Source organism: Meles meles, chromosome 12, assembly GCF_922984935.1.
Source record: "Meles meles chromosome 12, mMelMel3.1 paternal haplotype, whole genome shotgun sequence".
NCBI classification, from domain to species: Eukaryota; Metazoa; Chordata; class Mammalia; order Carnivora; family Mustelidae; genus Meles; species Meles meles.
In genome coordinates, this window is record NC_060077.1 from 31,625,772 (window position 1) to 31,647,743 (window position 21,972).

Genomic DNA, 21,972 nt, shown 5'->3' on the forward strand with positions numbered 1-21,972 from the left:
AGGCATGCATGCCTTATTTATCCTGCACAGGTCCATGGGGCTTTTCCAGCCACCATCTCCTCACATGCTGGTGTGCTTCTGTCTTCTCCATTTGGTCCTTCTATTAGTTGCTAGAACCTGATTTTATCCTCTGCATTTCTTTTGGGGGGGGGGGTTGCTGAGAATGGGGCTCGATTTTTTGACCCTGAGATCATGACCTGAGCCAGCCAGATGCCCCTTATCCTCTGCATTTCTTACCCGCCTATTTTTCCATGTCTCCTTCTCTGGGCTCCATTTCAGATAATTTCTTCCAATGTTACCCCAGTTCGCAAATTCTTTCTTCAGTTGTATCTCATCTGTTGTTCATTCATCTCCACATTCTAGTTTCAATAATTTTTATTTCTCCTTTCCACAAGCTCTACCTGGTTCCTTCTCAAAGCTCCTTGGTCACTCCACCAGGCATCACAGTGCCTGTTCATTTGGAAGTCCATTCTTTATTATTTATTTAATCAGGCCAAACCCGTACCTAACAATGGTTATGTGTATGGTCTCTGGGCATCTCCACCTCTGTTTATTGTTTTCATTCCTCCTCATGATGCCTCTGCGTTCTTTCAGGCCTCCTGGTCTTTGATTGTGTGCTCACTGCTTGATCTTAATGTGCAATGCCCACAGGCCTAAACTGGGGGCACTGTCCTCCAATGTGCCCTTGCTTCTGGGGGAGCTAGCGATGCCAAAGGCCCTGGCACCAATCCCGCTACAGAGAGGAAGGCCAGACTTACTTTTCCCCCAATCTTGCAGCGGGCCAATGCACAGAAGGCAAACCCCCCTACCTTCTACTGGCCCAACAATCCAAAATGCAGTTAGGATCTAATTGTCTAGAAGGAGGATGGTTCCTCAGCATCCAGTCTGTCAAACAGCCAGAAATAGACCTTATTTTCAAAGTTGGTTTTATAAGCACATGATATAAAAGTCACTGAGGAACAGAAATGTAGAGTGACAAGTAAGTCTCCCTTCTAATGCTGTAGCCAACCCCCAGCCTCACCTACAGCAGTGGTTTGTTTCCATGACTGATCCAGGTCACCTGGAGACTATCACAGCGTGCCCTGGACTATCCTTTAAGAATCTCAGGAAAACCTCTCACCCAGGCCCTCCCCTGATGCTTTCTTAATCACACAGTGGCATATGGAGAAACTGTCAGAAGGGAGTAACAAATACCCATAGGGCCACAACACCTATTTCGGGCAGGCAAGAGGTCCAAGGCAGAGAGGGAGTGACTCTGAAAGGCGGCAGTGGGACATGGAAGTAGAGAACCCACATCCACCTACATAGAAGACCAGGTCCCTCAGAAGCTGAAAACAGGATGTGGGCCAAGATTAGATTAGGGAGGGTGTGGGCAGGATGCCCAAGCTCTGCCATGGCACTGACGCAGTGTTCGGAGGGAGACCACAAGGCAAATAACAGTAGCATTCTAAACTCATACACTTTAAAACTATTTTTTATTATAAAATCTAAGTCTGTGATAAAAAAAGAAAGTTCAACCAGAGCATAACATAAAAGAAGAGTCAGAACCAGTACTTCTCCTGGGCACCCTTCCATGAGCCACCCCTGCCTGTGTGTCGGGTACGCTACTAGAGAAGAGGGGACACGAGAGCTGGACATGAACACTCAAGTGAAGAGATGAGCATCAGATGACAAGACGTCAGTAAGAAGAGAATGATGATCCGAGAAGGGAGGCTTCCAGTGTAGGAGTGAGTGGGAATGAGGTTGCACATGACCTCTGTGAAGAGCAAAGTGACGCTCCCACTGGGAACGCCAACAAAGAACAGGGGTATTCAGGTCAGGCAGCCTGGGCTCCCCCCCAAGCTCTAGCGGGCAAAGCAGACACAGAGACACTGTCCTCTTCAGAGGGTTACTACGAGCGATGCGTCAGAAAAATACATCGAAACATCACAACCTGTATGTGAATCATTGTCACAGCAGCTTTATTTGTAACAGTTCAAACTTGGAAACAACCCAATGTCCTTCAAGGGTGAATGGATAAGGAAACTGTGGTACACCCCTGTCCATGGAATACAATTCAGCAATGAACAGGGAATGATTTACTGATGCAACTTGGAGAATCTCAAAGGCATTACACTGAGTGAAAAAAAAGCCAGTCTCAAAATGTCAAACATTGTGCGATTCCATTGATATAACATTTGTGAAGTCACAGAATTAGAGCGACGGGGAATAGATTAGCAGTTACCAGGGCTCGAAGTTGGAGGGCGGGATTATTAAGAAAGAACACAACAGCTTGCTACCAGGGATGGAACAGTTCTGACTGTGGTGGTGATGCCACATGTGATAAAATCTCACAGAACTATACGCACGTCAGCTCGCATGCAAGAAAGCAGGAGCAAAGTGACGCTCCCACCGGGAATGCCAACAAAGAACAGGGGTTTTCAGGTCAGGCAGCAAAAAAACTGGCAACATCTGAAAAAAGGCCACCTGAGTTGGCAGCATCGTCGCAACGTTCATTTCTCAGTTGTGACAATGTGTTACTAAGAGGTTAGTGTTGGGGAAGTTGGGCGAAGGGCACATGGGCACTCTCTATGCCATTCTGCAACTTCCTATGACTCTTAAACTATTTCAAAAAATACATACATGAAAATAAATACAAAGGGGAGAAAAGTACCAAAGCACTTTGCAGTACTGAAGGACAATCCGAGCACTGAATGGCTGTTTATGAAAATCAAAGAGCCAGTAAGACAGGCCCCGGAATGAAGAGGGAGGGGAGACCTGCGCCACCTAACTCACTCCCAGCTGGGGTAGCTGCATGGAGGGGCCAAGGCGCTGGGTCCTGCAAAGCAGCGCAAGGAGGGCACGGCACTGCCTTCAGGGAAGGGAAGCCTGGCCAATGGGCAAGGGCAGCACTGGAAGGAATGGCTCCTGAGACAGGGGCCTTCTGGGCGCTGTGGGTGCTGACAGCACTGCTTTGTGGGTGACAACAGCCTGAGACATGACTGTGACTATTTCAGCTGCAAAACACAGCCCCTTGGATGGAATCCCAGACTACTCCAACCTCCTCTAAGGCCTCCACTCCTGCTCAGGGGTAGGAGGAGGGCCTCGATGTCACTTAACCCTCTGACAGCCTCAAGAAGGTTTGGAACTTTTTCTCTCCATACACAGCAAGATAAAAAGAGCTACCTGGGAGTTTCTTCAAGCTTGTCTCAATACCATCCTAAGCAAAGGAATGAAATGCACATCACCTGCAAACAAACCAGCAAGCTCTGTGTAAAGCACGGTACTCACTCTGTGGCGCTGCTGTAGACACAACAGCCATGCCGTGGGGGGCCATCCCCGAGGGGCCGGGGGGCGGCTGCCCTGAGAGGGGCATTGGCTGTCCCATGGTGCCAAGGCCACCCATCCCGCCCAGTGACTGTCCTGGGCCCCGCGAAGGCATGCCGATTCCAGCTGCTCCTGCAGCCGGCCCACCAGTCAGGCTCTGCAGCGCATTCATAGGGTCTGTGGGAACACAAGGGCACAGCATGTCAGCCGAGTGCCTGCTGAACTGTGATGCTCCAAAGACTATGAGGCCTCACAGAGCACACACGTCCCCCCACCTCCAGGCACGACTCCCTCAAAGCCCTGAGCGGTGAAAGGCCGTTGTCCCAGGAGACTCTGGGCCCACAGTTGCCCATCATACCCCAGGAGCCCAAATGCAAACATGGATGTCTTTGCTCCTGCATTGTGAGCCCTCCTGGGCAGGGAACGCATCTCAGACCATAGCCTGACCCATGCCAGGTCCTAATGCTGAGGGACAAACAAGCCCCTGAAGGCATGTAACAGCCCCCACCCATCCTGACTGTACACCCCTCCTGCTGGGGGAGACACAGCTGGTAACCCCAGGGACAACAAAGACAGCAGGTCCTTCTTCGTGGTAAGAAAAACCCTGTGGGCCAGAGAACTGAAGGGGCACAGACAGATGTTCTCTCAGGGAAGTTACAAGCCTCCTTGCACCCCAGCAGCCCATGTCTGCTAAGTCTGTGCAGGACTCCCGCTAAGGAGTTCTCAGGACACCACACTGAAACAAGCCAAGGTGTGCAGGAGGGACGGAGGAAGGGTCCACAGAGTGCCACGAGATGAGGCACAGTGATGCTTGCCAGGAAGCAATGGACTCCACTCACCGAGTGATGCCATGACCTGGAACAAGGAGCCCAAGACTCTTGACAAAACAATGTCAACTCATGGCAAATGCTTCCTACAGAAAGGTATGGCCCAGCCAGTGTACCCTGTGCAGAACCAGGTGCCAAAGGAACCTACACTTCAAGGCCAAGAACCCAGACATTTTCCTGGTCATGTGCTCTTTATCCCACCCAGCCCTGGCTGGCTGATAATCCCTGCATGTGCCCGGAGAGCTCAGCAGAGACATGGGGGTCCACACAGACAGGGGCTGTCAGCTTGGCTGAGGCCAGCCTGGGCACCCGGCATTTACAGCTGGGCTGCCTGCGGTAAGACAAACAGCGTGCCAGGCTGGCTCCCTTCCTGACAGATCAGAGCTCAGCTGGTCATCATGGATTCACAAAACCCCTTCGCTGGCAGCCTGATCAGCAAGACCAAGGCTGAATCAACACAGTTCCCGTGTGATAGTCTCGAAGTTAAAAAAAAAAAAGAAAAAAAAAGTAATTCTTAACTTAAAAAGAAACTTTGTAACTTGAGGAAGTGATCTCATAGCTACTCTCTAAAAAAGTACTACTACAGATTATTATAGTAAACAGACCATGATAATTCTCCTCCAGGGAGCTCAAAATTTTGGATAAGTCTCCATTATTGTGGGAATTTTTAAAACCATCTTTTTGCCAGACAAAAACAGTATTTGAGTGACACGGGATGGGGAGGTCTTCTCTGACTGCAGCAGGCCAGGAAGAGGAAGCTTGGAGGAGGGTTGGGCGTGGCCCGCAGTTCTCACTGGCAGCCAGAGCTCTTCTTTGTGTGCACTTTCTCCTCTAAAAACAGCTTAACCCAGGCACATGCAGCATCCATAATCGCATTCTTGCCACCCCAAGCCCAAGATTGGGATAAAACTTTAATTCAAACAGGAAAAACTCTTACCACTGACGGAAGCTTGAGATTTTTTGTTATCTGTATTTAAGAAAACAAAAACAAAACACAGAGTAAACAAAGTTTTACATAACCACATATTTCCCAGGTAAGTCAGCTTTGTAGGCATTTGCCTAGAGGTCATTTGCCAAAACTAAACGAGATAAATGATATCTTGAGTGTGTATGTGTGCACGCATGCGTGTCCACTCCTGGCAGAGCTGACACTCAAGGGGGTATGAGGGAAGAGGGTACAGAACCACTCAAGATCAACCCAGAGCCCTGGAAAACTGCCCCCCAGGCAGAAGCCTGCTGTGAGCCTACTCTGGCTCTCCTTCCTTCCTAGGTGCAGGGTCTCAGTGGGACCCTGAGCAACAAACACGAGAGCTTCAGGGATCCACGATGGGTCCAGAATGTATGTTGTCGAGACTTCCACGACACCTTTCTGAGCCTGCCCTGATGAGGCAGCATCCCTGCTTTCTCCGGAAAGTGAGTCGGTCCAAGACTAGCCAGAAGCCGGAGCTACAGCTGCCCTGGGGGCAAGCACTACAATAGGGCCTCCCTCCCCGGACCGGCGATGAGCCACAGCTGGTGAGTGGGCAGGGGACATTCCTGGCCCCCAGGGCTGTGCGCTACTATGCCAGGGCCACCTCCCAAACAGACCAGGACAGCTCAGCCCCCCCGGCCACCCGGACAAGTTGAGCCTCTTGCCAGGACCAGCCAAAGCATCTCATCCAGGCTGCTCATTCCCCAGGCTTCTAGTTCCAATAATTTGTTCTAAACACCATAGGACCTTCCCAAACACGCCAAAGAAAGTAGAATCAAGTGAAGTTCACCTGGCTGGCCATTCTCGTAAAAACCAAGTATGGGAAGAAGCAAAACCTATGGGCCACACAGGGACTCTGGGGTTTGCAACGTCTCCTCTTGTCTGAAATTACTGACTAAAGCTGTTGTGACCTCTACAAGCACAGGTAGAAACCACTGGATGTGCCAAGTGCGTATTCCACAGACAGGAGGTGTCCACAGGGTCCCCCTCCTGCAGTCGCAAAACTGAAGGCAGGCAGGAGGGCAGGAGGTGCTATTGGCTGAAACCAACCTGGTTTCCCTTAGAGACTGTGACCACCCATCCAGGAATACTCTGTGATCTCCATGCTTACGTAAAACACACAAAAGACCACCAAGACCCCTGAGCCCAGTCTGCAAGGACATGCACTTCTCAAGAGCCACTGCTGCTGCCAGGCTGGGCTCACAGCACCCCAGCAATGCCAGTAGGACCCTGTGAATCAGAGAGGGTGGAATGCAGTAGCCTCTAGGGGACCCTCTGCAGGGCAGGGAGCCAGAGGCAAGACTCAGGAAGTTTCAGCCTGACAGGTCAGACCCCCGTGAGTCAATAAAACCAACTCCTAGGGAAGGAGGTTTCTTTTCCAGGGTAAACCTGGCTTATTTAAGAACTGCCTAGAGACAAAAGCAACAGTCTTTTGAAAAAGGAGATGTTCATGGATAAGCAAAAACAGCAGTCCAGACCACTTGAAGGATACCATTTCAATTTTGCCAAAATCAGCATTTTTGAGGTTGAAGCTCTGAGTGGATGGGAAATAGAATCAAATGCAAAGCAATGTTGAACTTCCCAGAAAGCAGGAGATTTTTACACAGATATTCTGCTACGGGCACTGTGGCCAAGAAAGCCCCCACTGTCCCAAGAAAGGGCCAGCCCCTCCTGGCCATTAAAATGTAAATTTTTGTAAAAAATTTACAGAAATTTAAATTTTTACTTACGAATGTCTCGAAAATGGATAATGAGCCTGGCCACGAGAGAAAGGTATTCATCCTAAAAGTAAAAACAAGAAGCAATTTAATCCCAGATGAAGAAGTGAAGCCGTGTGATGCCCCCTCCCACCCCCCCTCTGCACGGCAGTGTCACCAAGCACAGGGTTCTTCCAGAAAGGCTGCTGGCCAGCCTGGCTCGGCCTCCTCTGGAATCCATCTCTTAGAGAAAAGCCGTCAGTGCTCAGCTACAGCAGGCCAACAAAAAGTACAAAGAAACAAAAAGCCAAGAGGGATACCGAGAGGCGTAAAATTGCTGCTCCTTCCAGCCTGGGGAAAATGTTCAACCAAGAGGGCCTCCAGCCAGCTCAGGCACCCCTCCTTTCACAGAGGAGACGAGGGGCCAGACTGAGGTCACAAGGCACATCAGCAGTAGGCATGGGCGGGCCGCTTTTGTCTTTGCACTATTTGTATCCAAGTACTTTCGCTTTTAATACCCGGCCTGTTGCTCTCTCATTGCTGACGTGCCTGCATGCAAATCTGGATGTGCGCCCCTGGCTGAGCTTTTCCGAGATCTGCGTGAATCTGAATTTACTGCACACGCAAGGAAGAGGACACAGGGCCACTCAAGGGTGGCAGGTAAAAGCCATTGGCAAGGGCCCTCTTCTTCCAGCTGCTGGGTTTCTGGAACTGCACCGCAGGACCTGCCATCTACCGCTTGTCCTCTCTGTAACCAAGGACACTCGCTCCCAGGGGTTTTGGGGAGATCACCACTGTGAGTCTGTCCTGTGGCCAACGAAGGAAGGCACGTGTGAGTTAAAATCTTATTTCAGAGAAGCTGCACTGTCCTTCCCCCCGCTTGAAAAGCCCATCCTTCCAGTAAGACATCCCTGCATGGGCAAAGCCTTTGCCCTCTGCCCTGCTCCCAAAACTCTCCTTCCTAAGTCACTCCAACAACGAGAGGGAGTCCACTCGGCAGCAGACTGATGGGACGACACCCCCCACAACCCAGGACCAAGCCATGCCACCTGCAGTATTACTACCCTGGGGACACAGGCCAGCGAGCCCAAGCACAGACAGTAAACCTACTGTCATAAGAAATGCCTTCAGAGAAAAGTGGTCTCAGGTGAATACAAAAATATAAGCACACTTTTTTTGCAAATCTTCATTACTCCTCATCTACCTCCAAACTTCACCCCACCACTCTCTTTTGGCCAGGGGAATCAGCAGATCCAAACATGAGAGGAAAAGTCCCAGGGGAAGGCAAAGCCAGGATGCTAAGCACATGCAAAGGGGTTAGGTACAGAAAGAGGGACAGTGAGCCTCTGCTGGAGCAAAGGGACACTTAGCAGGTATGTCAACACTCCCAATATCCAAATGACCCCCCCAATTTCTGATAGGAAACAATGGGCTAGGGGTGAAGGAAGCTCCCTGGAGTTGGGGCTCCAGCCTGTGAGTCACCTGCTGAGGCTGGTCCTTAAAGGACAGCGGTGTGATGGGGCACCTGGGTGGCTCAGTGGGTTAAAGCCTCTGCCTTCTGCTCAGGTCATGATCCCAGGGTCCTGGGACGGAGCCCCATATCGGGCTCTCTGCTTAGCGGGGAGCCTGTTTCCTTCCTTTCTCTGCCTGCCTCTCTGCCTACTTGTGATCTCTGTCTGTCAAATAAATAAATAAATAATCTTTAATTTAAAAAATAAAATAGGACAGTGGTGTGATGAGCAAGGAGCAAGGAAGGTGGGCGGCCTGAAGGAAATTCAGGAAATGAGGCGGCCAAGTACAAGGAAACGAGAATTGGGAGACTGGCAGGTCAATTTCTGCTGTCTTGTTAAGGCCATAGGCCATCAGTTACACTGGGGATACCTAAAAAGAATTTGTAGAGTTTTCTATACTTTCACAAAAGATAAAATGAGGAAACAGGTTGAAAAGCAACCAGATACTTTCATGCAGACACAAGATACAGTAAAAATGGAGCTTTGGAGCATGTCCCCAAGGCCTTTACTACAGAACCAGGATGGGGTGCTCAGAGGCCCCACTCTAGTCCTGAGCCTGGAGGACCTGGAGGGTCAGTGTGGTCTGCTCCCAGCTGGGGCCAACTGCTGCCAGGTGGGGAGAGTGCAGGCAGGCTCTAGGGACCAGAACAGGCCAGCCTGATGAGGCCGGGGGTAGGGAGTGGAGGGAGGGATGTGGCCACCGACAGGAGACATGGGCACAGGAAGCAGTTAGTCCCAAGGCTGCCAAGAGGTTTTCTTACAGGTTAAATGAATCTCCAAGATTTCTGCGGAGGCCACCCAGGCACTGGGAGCTGAGTGCTGCATATTTGCACCAGTGTTCCTCCTCGGAACGCCCCAGAGTTCGAGACTGCTCCTCTAATGTCCCCCAGAGCGGGCTTCTTGACTCCCCTGGCCCCTAACTGAGAAGTCCTGATTGAGCTGCCCTCATGTGAGAACTCCCAGGGTCTGCTACCCTCTTTTGCTCCAAGGCACCCCACCTGTCTGGGACTGCCCCGTCCCTTACCTTCAGTCAGTCTTGACCATCTCCCCCACTCAACATCAAAAATCTGTGTCACAGCTACAACACGAGGATGGGTGTCACCAGACCAAGGTAGTAACAGCCAACACTCTGGCACTTGACACGGTGCCGGGCACAGCTCTAAACCTTTACATGTATCAATGCATTCAATTCTTCCAACCACCTACTGAGGCAGGTGCAAATGAGAAGACAGAAATATGTGGGGAAAAGCTTTATAGTATAAACCCTTGCCTAACCTGTGCAAGACTAGCATGAAGGCCCAACAATAAGAGTGAAGGATGCCTCTCCACAGGGATGTGGAGAGAGTAGTAGGAGCAGGGACACACACAGGATCCATAGAAAATTCCAAGTACCACACACTACACGCTGTACACTACCTTTTGTCTAAGACATGGGGAATCTGAATATATATATATATGTGCTTGTATCTGCAAAACAAAGTTGGAAGGGAAAATCGGAGGTAAACAGTTACCCCCAGAGGTATCAGGGATGGGGCTGAAAATGAGATTTCACACCTTGTTATATGGTTTTCACACTGGAAGCATGTACATTTTTTTTTTTAATCAAACAACATAGAACTAAACCAAAAGAAAAAATACAATTCCTAAAAATTCAAAATAAACTGAAATGTATGAGCTAATTATCAAGTTGGTATCAGAATCACAGAGGGAAAAGAACCCTTGTCAGTGACCATTTTAAAAAACAAAAAAGCAAACAAAACAGAAAACTGGATGTTCTTAGTGGAAGGGATACACTTCATAGACAAACAGAGCTGCAAAGAAATCCTTCATTCCACATTTTGTTATTATTTGTTACCAGTATTAGTGGTAATATTAGTCTGTTCATTTCAAAAGTATTTTATGTTTTTAAGTTTATCTACTGTTTTTAGTAATCTCTACAGCCATTGTGGGGCTCCAACTCATAACCCGAGATCAAGAGCTGCATGCTCCTGACTGAGGTCAGCCAGGCGTCCCCCAAAAGTATTTTAGAGTAGAGCAAGTAATTATGCTAACGATATTAGAAGCAAAGATATTCACATTAAGAGAAAAGATACACGTTTAAAACAAAAGTAAAACACTGTAAGGTTAAATTGGAACAGGAAATATCAGTGTGAAATTATGGGGTTTTTGAAGTTGTTGCTTGTTGCCACCAAAATGTATTACTTCTTAGCTCTGTTCACAAAACGGTGCAGAAAGCCATTAGCACCAGTGGCCACACTGCATGCTCAAAATACCATTTCACCCTCAAAAAGGAACCAGGGCTCCACAGAGGAACGGCCCATTCCGGGGCCAAGACGCAAGTAAGCTGCAAAAGACGAAAGAAGTCATGATAAGGGGCCCTAAGGGGGACAGAGGGTGTTTGGGGGCTGCCCCTGGGGGAGGAAGGGACCATAGAAGCATCGAAATGAACCACTGCAATGGACTGAAACACACATGATGGAAAGCTCCCAGCTCATAATACTCACAGAACAGAACCCAACCTCACTCCCATCCCCAAGCTCTACTGATCGCCCCTGGGGGTAACCAAGGGTAGCAAGTCCTTGGGCTACAAAGGGACAATGGACAGGAAAACATTCCTGGTCATCCAGAAGAGGCTGTTTCAAGCAACCAAGGAGTCTTGGTTGATGAAGGAAAACCCTTCTTTGCAGAAAAATTCCTTCTAATAAAAGTGTAAGGAAACCCAGAACTAAGGACAATTACCATTTTGTGACACCCAATTAAATGGTGGAACCATGAGATGACAAGTGGATGGGGGAACTTTTTAGGAAAAGGGTCAGGCTGTCACTCTCTGAATTCACGGCCAACTGTGGTCTTACGGCAATATATGAATACAGGGTACCACCTCAGACATATTCTTGCTCAAGACACCATGGCAACCCTGGGCTCTTCCCATCTAACACCTAGTTCACAAGAATTAAGGGGCAGAAAGGAGGGAGTCAGGCAACAGGGAGCACTGTTGGTAGAAACATGCATGCCAAAGACTCTGCTACCTAGGATTCACAGGGAACCGAGGAACCTGGCAGAGAAAGCCCCATATCATCTTTGAGAACACATGTGTATCATCAAAACCAGAATGCTGGTAGAAAGATGAATGTTACAGGTGTTTCTGGGGAGGGCTCAGAGGAAATGAGGAACATGTAATTGGAAACTGAAGCAGAGAGAAGCTTCATTATCTAGCAGCAGAAGTTTGGCTGAATTGTATCCTAGTTGTGTGGAAGGCAGAAACTGACCTTGAAAGCAATGAATTTGGAGAGCTGGAGGAGTAGACTTCCAAGCAAAATGTTGAAGGTATGGCCTGGCTTCTTGCTGCCCAGAGTAAAATGTGAGACCAGACAGAGAAACTGAGGGAAGAACTAATAAGCAAAAAGGAACCTGGACTTGATGGGCTTGGGAAATTCCTAGGCTATCCTAACTGGGGGGGAAAAATCAAGCTAAACTGAGGAGATTCACTGTTATGAAGATGTGCTCCTGGAGAAAAGGCCAGGGTGTGGCCGGACATAAATTTTACTAGTGCCAAAGAGAGTAGACACAGAATTCACAAACCCCTCAATTGTGAATCATCTCACAGAAGCCAAGGGCAGGGATGAAATCATACAGGAAAGATCGGTGGAGAAACCCCTTGTCTAATGGCATGGATCCCATCACATGCATGGGAGACCCCCACAAAGGCTTGTGAGTATTACACCAGCAGAAACACTGACAGTTTGGCCTGAAAAGGAGAGAGACTGGATAAAATCAAAGAAGGGTGTCAGATTCCCAAAATGCTATAGGCAGGCAACAGCTGATAAAATAACTGCATGGGGCGCCTGGGTGGCTCAGTGGGTTAAAGCCTCTGCCTTTCGCTCAGGTCATGGTCCCAGGGTCCTGGGATTGAGCCCCGCATCGGGCTCTCTGCCTGGCAGGGAGCCTGCTTCCTCCTCTCTCTCTCTCTCTCTGCCTGCCTCTCTCCCTACTTGTGATCTCTGTCAAATAAATAAATAAAATCTTAAAAAAAAAAAAATAACTCTGCAAACATGCATTACTCCTCAAGAAAAGGAAAGATGACCACAAGGGCAGAGCTTCAGGCCCAGAGGCCAAAGCCATGAGCCCTGAGACTAAAGCCTCCAAAGTCTGGTAATTAGTTATAGCAGCTATAGGAAACTAATACACTGTCCCTATAGATTTGCCTATTCTGGGCATTTTACACAAATGCAATCATGTTGCATAATATGGACCATTATGACTATTTTATTACATTCAGTATGATGTTTTCAAGATTCATCCATGTTATAGCATGTATTAGTATTTTATTCCTTTATATGGCCAAATCACATTCCATTGTATGGATATACCTCCTTCTGTTTATCCATTCATCAGCTCATAAACATATGAGTTATTTCCACTTTTTGGCTATTATGAATGATGCTATGAGTATCTGTGGGCCAGTTTTTGTGGACATTTGGCAGCTGTTTAATTTTTTGAGGAATCATCACACTGCTTTCCACAGTGACTGCACCATTTTACATTTCTTGCAGCAACGTAGGAGGTTCCAAGGTCTTCAGGCATCATGAGTATGAAGTGGTGTCTCACTGTGGTTTTGATTGGCATTTCCCTAATGACTTGTGATGCTGAGCAGCTTTTCATGTACTTCTTGGCCATTTGTATGTCTTCCTTGAAGATACATCTGATAGAGTCCTTCATGCTTTTTGAATTAGGCTTTTTGTTGTTATTGTTGAGTTGGAGAACTTCTTTATATACGCTGGATACCAGTTCCTTAACAGATAAATTATTTGCAAATATTTTCTCCCATTCCATGGGTCGTCTTTTCACTCTCTTGATGATGTCCTTTGATGCACAATAGTCTTCAATTCTTTTTAATAGTTTTTAATTTTGATGGGTCAAACTAACCTAGGTTTTCTTTTGTTGGTTGTTCTTTTGGTGTCATATGTCAGAAACTATAGCCTAATCCAAGGTCACCAAAGATTAATGCCTACAACTTTTTCTAAGAGCTTTATAGTTTTACCTCTTCAGCTTAGGCCTTCCATCCATTCTGAGTTAATTTTTGTATACGGTGTGAAGATGGGATCCAACCTCAGTATTTTATATATGGTAATCCAGTTTACCCAGCACCATTTGTTGTAAAGACTATTTTTCCTCACTGAACTCTTTCAACACCCACGTTAAAAAAATCTATTAACCATAAACACAAAGATTTATTTCTAGATTCTCAATTCTACCCCACTGATTTGTATGTTCATTCTTATGCCAGTTTGACATGGTTTTGATTACTGTAGCTTTGCAGGATATTTAAAAATTCACAAGTAGGAGTCTTCAGACTATTTTCTTTTCCAAGATTGTTTTGAGTATTCTGGATCCCTTGAATTTCCTTAGGATCAGTTTGTTAGTTTCTACAAAGTCTGTCTGAAAGTTTTCCTCACATATTGAAAAATGTATCAAGTCCTAGAGCAGGTACTCCAAAGCCAGTATTCTTGGCAACAGAGGGCCTTCATTAAGTATTAGATTGGAAGTCATATATTTTAACATTTTATTCTTATATATTCTGAAGTATTTTAGACATACAAAAAATGAGTAATAAAACAAATGCCAGTGGTCTCCTTACCCAGCTTACATTTATAAAAATAAGACAGAGGGGCGACTGTCTGGCTGTCGGTGGAACGTGTGACTCCTGATCTCAGGATCATGAGTTCACACCACACACTGGGCATGCAGGCTACTTTAAAAAAAAAAAAAAAAGAAAAGAAAAGAACAACAAAAAACCCAAAACGAAAAATAAATAAAAATAAAAATAACAGGAAAAAAAGCAAATAAACAAGCTAGCTAGCTCCCCATGCTACCAGTGACTTGCCCTACATCTGTTTCTTCACCGGTAAACAGGAGAAAATGTCACAAGGGTTAGCCAAAGTGTGTACTTCTCACAGCCTCAATACATGCTTCAGCAAACACAGCTGGTGAAAACCAAGCAATGAATGGGCAGCGAACTGCGGAAAGAGTACGTTTACTAAGGATGATGCAGGAGTCCCGACTGTCACACATTTAGACAGAACGGAGGGAAGGAGCAATGCCTACTGGACCTTCCTCATGAACCAGCTACACCCAGCCAGGCTTTCCTAGCAGATCTTAGCAACTGTTAAGAAAATGCTAGTCCATGGGGCGCCTGGGTGGCTCAGTGGTTTAGGCCACTGCCTTCGGCTCAGGTCATGATCTCAGGGTCCTGGGATCGAGTCCCGCATGGGGCTCTCTGCTTGGCAGGGAGCCTGCTTCCCTCTCACTCTCTCTGCTTGCCTCTCTGCCTACTTGTGATCTCTCTCTGTCAAATAAATAAATAAAATCTTAAAAAAAAAAAAAAAGAGAAAATGCTAGTCCTGAGGCAATGGCTACCTCAGTTGGTGGAGCGACTCTTGACCCAGGGTCGTAAGCTCAGGCTTACTTTAAAAGAAAAAAAGAAAGAAAATGCCAGTCTTTTCGTGTGTTCACATTTTTTAGTGCACATAGTTGTGCTTTTCTCAGCTCTAAGATGCAGGGCTTCTAATGCCTGAATTCTTGGGTGGTCCAACAGCTGCTCTTGATTAAACAGGGATAGCAGAGGTTATGTTCAAATTCAGTCAAAGCCAGACTCCAGGCTTCTGAGGTCCCTTAAAAAGGATGAAGGAAGGAAAACACCTCCTTTCATCAGATAGACATCCTCTTCTTTCCTTGCTGGACGCACAGCTGTGCCTGATCCTATTTCCCACCCTGTGCTTGTTCTTATTTATTCCAGGGGCTGGCTGTTCAGCTCGGGCCCTCCTCTTTGATAGATCCTAAGGTGGCTTCCTACTTCTGATGCTCACAGCCTCCCTGGTTCCCGTGTTTCACTCTGGCTTCCCAAGGTGGGGGGGGTTAGTTCTATACCGGTCCTTTCCACACTGTAAACCAGTAATGGTTTACTCTGGCATAACACTATATTAAATGCAAAAGAGTAGATGAGTGTTTAACTTACAGGCTTAATGTAAAAACAATCAAGTAATGAGCAAATGTTCAGAAATGCACCCAGCTTTACTAAGCATCACTACACACTGCCATTGTAGGCACCGCCGCAGAGCTTCCGGGACCCCTGACTATGCTCTCATCCAAGGGATGCCAAATCTTCCTGAACCTTCAGAGGCTAGTTCAAGTTTTTGTGGAGATGCCACTCTCACAACCACCCACCATTCCCAGGCACAATTATTTTTGCTTCCATCAGCCTCCTTTAGGCAGGGAGCAGTCCCATCTGTAGGAATTAAATGTGTTAAGGAATTAAAGTGGCTGTTTGGGTATCTTTCACTTTGAGAGATGAGAGGGAGTAAAAGAAGTGGTTAAGAGTGTGGTGACACCAGACCATCTGGGTTCCATTCCTGGCTCTACCTCTACCCAGATCTGTGACCTCCTGGGTAAGTTAACTAGCCTCTGTATGCCAGAGCCTCCTTCTCTGAAACTGGGGACAGTGGTACCATATTTGCTTCACAGAGCTGATGTGGGATCACAGGAGCTCACATATGAAGCATACAGAACGGGCCTTGGGGTATACACTAGGCAGCCTGAGGTATCCATTAGCACCCCAGTTTCCTTCAGGGTGGACACCTCTGGACCTGCCAGCTTGCCAGGATTCCCCAGGAAGGTCAGCCCCTTCCCTGTGGTCTCTTATACCTCCCAGCCCCTCCTAGAATCCAGAAACAGAGAAATTATTTTTCCCTGTCCTTCTTCCTGCTCTATGGTCCCACCACTTCAATTCTTTCACAGTTGTTCTGATGGAGTCTCAGATGGGAAGGACAGGCATGTGACTCTTGATCTCAGAGCAGAGGTTCGAGCCCCACACTGGATGTAGAGATTGCTTAAAAATAAAATCTTAAAAAAAAAAAACGGTGGCAATTCCCACTGCCCTTAGGACCTGCTGTATCAGAGTGATGTTCTAGGACTTCTGAGGACTGGTAGCTTCTGCTCCCTCCTCTTCAGAAGCCAGCTGCCATACAGTAATAAGGAAGTGCGCACTTTACTGCTGGAGACACCACATGGAGGCCACGTCAGGAAAACTGATGTGCAGATACAGGAGGGAAGCCTTTACGGACCTTCCAGGTCAGCCCAGCTGCCTGCTGAATATAGCTGCATGGGAGCTGGCACGGAGACCAGCAGAAGGGTCAGCCAGGCAACTCCCATTGCCCCAGCTGCTGACCGACAGAATCAGGAGAAATAATTTATAGCTTCAAGTCATTAAGTTTTAGGGTAGTTCCTTATCAAACAATAGATAACAAACAATGCCCAGCCAACAAGTTTTGCATTTCAAAAGCTGAAATAAGCCCTCGTCAAAGTCCTTTTAATTCTAAGCAAATACAAACAAAACCAGTCATAACATCCCATCCCCACTCCCCCCATATTTGCAAATTCATTACCTAATAGGAGACTTATATCCAAAACACGTTAAAAACCCTTATGGTCAATTAAAAAAAAAAAAAAAGACTCAATTTTAAAATGGGCAAAGGATCTGAATAAACATTTCTCCAAAGAAAATATGTAAGTGACCAGTAAGTACATGGAGATGCTCAATATCATTAGTCGCCAGGGAAATGCAAAGCAAAACCATAATTTTTGTGATATACTACTTCACACTCACTTTGATGGCTATAATAAGAAAGACAAACAATAACAAATATCGGTAAGGACATGGAGAAATTGGAATCTCATATACTGTCTGTGGGAACGTAAAATGATACAGCTGCTTTCAAACAGTATGGCAGCGTTCTGTTACCATAGGATTCAACAACTCCACGCCTAGGTATCTACCCAAGAGAAATGAAAATGTTAGGTTCAGAGGAAAGTTTCTACACATGTTGTTGGTTTTGCTTTTTTTTAAAAAAAATATTTTATGTAATCTCTACGCCCAGGGTGGCGCTCAAATTCACACCCCTGAGATCAAGAGTCACACGTTGCTATGATTGAGCCAGCCAGGTACCCCTTGCACACAAATGTTCACAGCAGCATTGTTTTTATTTATTAACTTACTTATTTGAGAGAGAGAGTGTGTGTGTATGAGCAGGGAGGGCAGAGGGAGAAGGACAACCAGACTCCTTGCTGAGCAGGGAGCCCAACATGGGACTAGATCCCATCTAAGGACTCTGGAATCGTGACCTGAGCTGAAGGCAGACATTTAACCCATTGAGCCACCTAGGCACCCTCACAGCAGCATTACTCATAAGAGCCAAAAAGCGGAAACAACCCAAACGACCATCAACTGATGAACAGATAAATAAGACAGTATATCCGTACAACAGAATATTATTCAGCAGTAAAATGGAATAAACTACATGCAACAAAACGGTCCATGGATGAAACTTGAAAATACTATCCCAAGTGAAAGAAGCCAGTCACAACAACATTTTCTGTATGACTGTATTTATATGGAAAGTTCAGAAAAGGCACATCCATAGCAACAGAAAGTAGGAAGTGGTGGCCTATGGCCGGGAAAATGGGGAGGGGGCAATTTGTGCAGTATATGAAATAGGTCTCAATAAAGTTATTAAAACAAAGGAAGATGCTTATCATATATATCCAGAGTGCAGACCCCCCACACCTCATTGCTCAGAGCTCTTTCTTACACTTCCATGTGGTCACAAACACACATCTGTGTACTCCAACCTCTAAGACCAGATCATGCAGGTGGTTGGTTTCTCTTCTGGAAACTGCTTTCTCCGGCTGGTGACTCTGTATTTCCATTTTGAAAAATGTCTACCTCATCTAAACACTCAGACCATGCCCAAATTTCCTGAATTGACCTCTATGTCTTGATAGTTAGTTTATCCAAACCAGTATCCCCTCAAGGGCCATAATTAGGATCTGCTTTGAATTCTTGACATGGAAGGATGTCCTAGAACTCCCAACACCACACTCAGGCACATGGTGCTTAGAGCAGACCCAGTGCAGCCAAGAACCTGCACGGTCAGGATGTGTGAGGGAGGCAGGGTGGGTGCTGTGAAGAAGAAAAGCCCCAGGCATCAGCCACACACCGCCTTGCACAGGCTGGGTAACCCTACACCAGCCGCTGGTTTCCTTGTGCCCATTCTGCTCCACTTCTACTAAAACAGCTCTGCCCTGGGGAGAACACTCCAATGAAAGGAGGTGGTCATGTGAAGCCCATGGCACCCGGCCCAGGATGAGAGCTCACAAGGCGGAAATCCTTCCCTACTACTCCACCTGTGATACTCCTAGGCTCAAGGCCTCAACACCCACAAGCATCGCCTTTAGCACTTAACAAAACATGACAGGAACACCTTTGGGCCCAAGTGTCAGGGCCCTGTGGCCTTTAGTGAGGATCCCGTGGGGAGCAGTCTTATTCAGAGGAGCAGCTGGGACCTCCATGAGCATCCTACAAGATTCCTGGGAGCTGACCATGAATGGAGGGTGTTGGCAACAGAGTTGTGGTCAAGGCTGGGCCTGCATCCTGCATGTCCCCCAGAGTACCCTCCCTATAACTGTACCATGGGCCCATGGGAAGACCCACAGCATGCTGCAGATAAAGCCCACAGTGCCAAGGTCAGTCAGTGAGTGGCCACCCCGCCCTCATTCCGCAGGGAGAGCACTTCCAGAGCCTGCCTTGCACCCTCCCCTTCCTGAGCTTTCTGCCCCGGGCTCCACCCACCAGGGCCTTACCCGGGTCTTGGCCTTCAGGAACACATGGCTCTCCATATCCTTGCTGGATTTACTGTGGGCCACACCAGCTTTTCTCATGGCATCCTCACTGTAACACAGAATAAAGAGAGATGTTCACACATACCTGTAAATCTGCTCCTGTAGGGTTCCTGGCCAGCAGGCCCTGCTCAGCAGCTGCCTCTGGGGGGAAGAGACACTGTCCCCCAGCATAGCAATAAAAGGTGGGTTGAGCAAGGTAAGGGGAAAGAGCCATGAGAAGGAAGAAACAGGAAAAGCAGACACCACAAAGTAAAGCAGTTACTCCTGACAGGAAGGATGAGAGGAGCTAGGCCCTAGGAGTTGCTCACAACCAGCACAAAATCAGGTGTACACAGATGGCTGAGCAGCCAGCACCTTCTATTTCCTACCCTCTGAGTGGCTATGGTGTCCCCACTACCACCCAAGGCTGGCATTAAGAACAGTGGGACACCAGCTCCAGTCTCCTCCTCTGTAAAACTAAGGGGCCAAGCTATGTCAACTCATAGTCCCTCCTAAGCCAAAGGTCCTTTTTTTCCCCCCAAAGATTTTACTTATTTATTTGTCACAGAGGGGGGGGAGGAGAGAATGTGCACACAAGCAGGGGGAGTGGAAGGCAGAGGGAGAAGGCTCCCTGCTAAGCAGGGAGACCCATTCAGGACTGGATCCCAGGACTGGGGATCATGACCTTAGCCAAAGGCAGATGCTTAACCAACTGAGCCCCCCAGGTGCCCCATAGTAAAGGTCCATATGTGGGACGTGCAGGTTCTCCAAGTGGGACCAAGGAGATAAACCTCACAAATCTGGAAATGACTTAAAAACACATCTGCCAACAGGCACATGGGGAACTCAGTCAGCTATAGTCCGACCCTTGATTTTGGCTTGGGTCATGGCCTCAGGGTTTTGAGGTCAGGCTCCACCTTCTGTGCACAGTATGCTTGAGATGCTCTCCCTCCCCCTCTGCTCCTTCCCCACTCTCGTTCTAAATAAATAAATAAATAAAATCTTAAAAACTGAAAAAAAGAAAGCCAAAAAAACACACATTGCCAAAACCTGTTCAATCAGAGACAGAAGGCTATCACGGCTGTCTGCCAGCTGAAGCTCTGCTAGGATGCAGCCATGCACAGCAGCTAAGCTTGAGCTCCCCAGGAACGGCAGCGCACACCCTGCAGAACACACACAAAGCTAAGAACATGTGTGCGTCTGTTAGAAAGGAAGGGGCGTGTCAGGCTTGGGTCTCAAGGCCTGGCCCATCTGCAGCCTCCCTTCTTTGCAGAGCTGGGCGTGCTGACCAACAAATGAACCAACGAGCATGTCAGGGCTCTGTTGCCTCACCCCAAGAGGATTAGACAAGCCCGGTCCAGCTGGTGGCTAGACAGCCTTCGGACTACTCTAACAAACCAACAAGTAAACCAACCAACCCACCAAGCCCAGGATACTCATCAGTGTGCACATGGGGTTGCATGGTTATATTTGTGATCCTTAAAGAAAGGATCCTGGACAAATCCTTAAAGAAAGGATCACTTGGACAAATCTGTATTAATGTGTAAAGAAACATAAAAACATCCTGCCCCACCACACTGCTGGATAACTCATTAAACACATGAGTGCATAGTCTCTACCCCCGTCTGCTTCCTCAAGCTGCACCAAGGCAAAGCAGCAACAAGTTCCTGTTAGCGAGGCAGCCAAGATGCAGCAGACACATGCACGAGGGGCAATGTGACCAGGGCCACAAGAGCGGAGCAAAAGGAACAATACAGGAGGACAACGTGGTATCCAACTCGTGGGGACACACGGCAGCCAGGCTCAGAGGACCTAGCCAGCGTTAAGGCAGGCATCCACACACAGAGATTGAGAGTCATCACTTGGTCAGGCTCTAAGTCATGGAGCATCTCCGACAAGAGAAGTGACAGAGCAAACCCACTTTCAGAAGGGCATCTCACCTGTGTCTCCCAGGGCCATACCTGTTCCCTTCTCCACCTTCCCAGAGCAGTGGGAGGCAAACCCTGCCCCAGAGGCTTGCCAGGGCTGAGGGCCACAGAGCTACAGACCAATGGAGGAGAAAGCAGCAGACACAGCAAAAAGGGTACCTGCTAGCCCACAGAACATGCTGAAGGCTGGATGAGGGCAAGCAGAGAGGCCATGGGTAGAAGGCAGAGCCATGACCCAGGTGTGAAGCACAAAAAGGCAGAGAACAGGGCTGAGGGCTCTGAGACAGTACTCAGTTACGCAGATGGGCTCTGCGCCCAAAACAAGCAATCCCCGATGGCTTAGGCAGGCTCCCGGCTGGCTAAAAGTTGTCCTTCTTGAGCTGCTGGCTGGGCACTTTGATGGAGTCCTTAGACTCAGAGGCCCACACAAACTCTGTGAACCCTAACTGCAGCAAAGACACCTGGCACAGTCCCCAGAGACAAGACATAGACACCAGCTTAAGAGCTTTGAGGCCCTAAGGCACAGATGCCAGAGGGTGTGCTGGAGGAGGAGCCCTTTCCCATCCAGGTCCACAGAGAGTGGGGGCACTGGTTATTACGTGACTGAAAGAGCCTGAGGAACGTTGTCAGGACAGGAGGCCAGAATAGGGCCCATCCTGACGAGGCAGAATACATACCCGAGCAAGCAGAAACAGACCTGGGATAAACGTCCGCAAAGGCACTGCACAGCTATGGAGCCAAGGAGGAAGGCCGCTCCTCAGCCAGGCGCCAGGGCTCTGCGAGACATCACGGTGCCCATTTCCCATACATGTCACTTCCACTGCTGCTCACAACGCCTGCCCAAAGAGGCCCTGCATGTTTGTTGGCTAAAGAATGAACAGGTGCCCTAAGCACTCTTTTCAGTTCTGCAAACCATATTTTACAGAATGTTTTCACTCCTGTTTCTAGTCTGCAGATAATGCTCCATGAAACAGAAGATGAGGCAAAAAAGAAACCAGGCAGCTCTGCTCCCTGTGACCA

At 47.8% G+C, this 21,972-nt stretch overlaps 1 protein-coding gene across 2 annotated transcripts in view; it reads right to left on the bottom strand.

Annotated features, from left to right (window-relative positions):
- MED15 (mediator complex subunit 15) overlaps window positions 1-21,972 on the bottom strand; it is a 66,889-nt gene that overhangs the window by 23,046 nt on the left and 21,871 nt on the right. Inside the window, exons 2-5 of one of the 2 annotated variants that reach the window (XM_046024685.1) lie at window positions 19,007-19,094; window positions 6,834-6,885; window positions 5,071-5,100; window positions 3,271-3,483 (exon numbers count right to left, since the gene is read on the bottom strand). In XM_046024685.1, the coding sequence (XP_045880641.1) occupies window positions 3,271-3,483; window positions 5,071-5,100; window positions 6,834-6,885; window positions 19,007-19,094 (383 nt within the window). Of the gene's footprint in view, window positions 1-3,270; window positions 3,484-5,070; window positions 5,101-6,833; window positions 6,886-7,120; window positions 7,205-19,006; window positions 19,095-21,972 lie in introns of those variants that run through there. The other variant, XM_046024687.1, reaches the window with a different exon arrangement.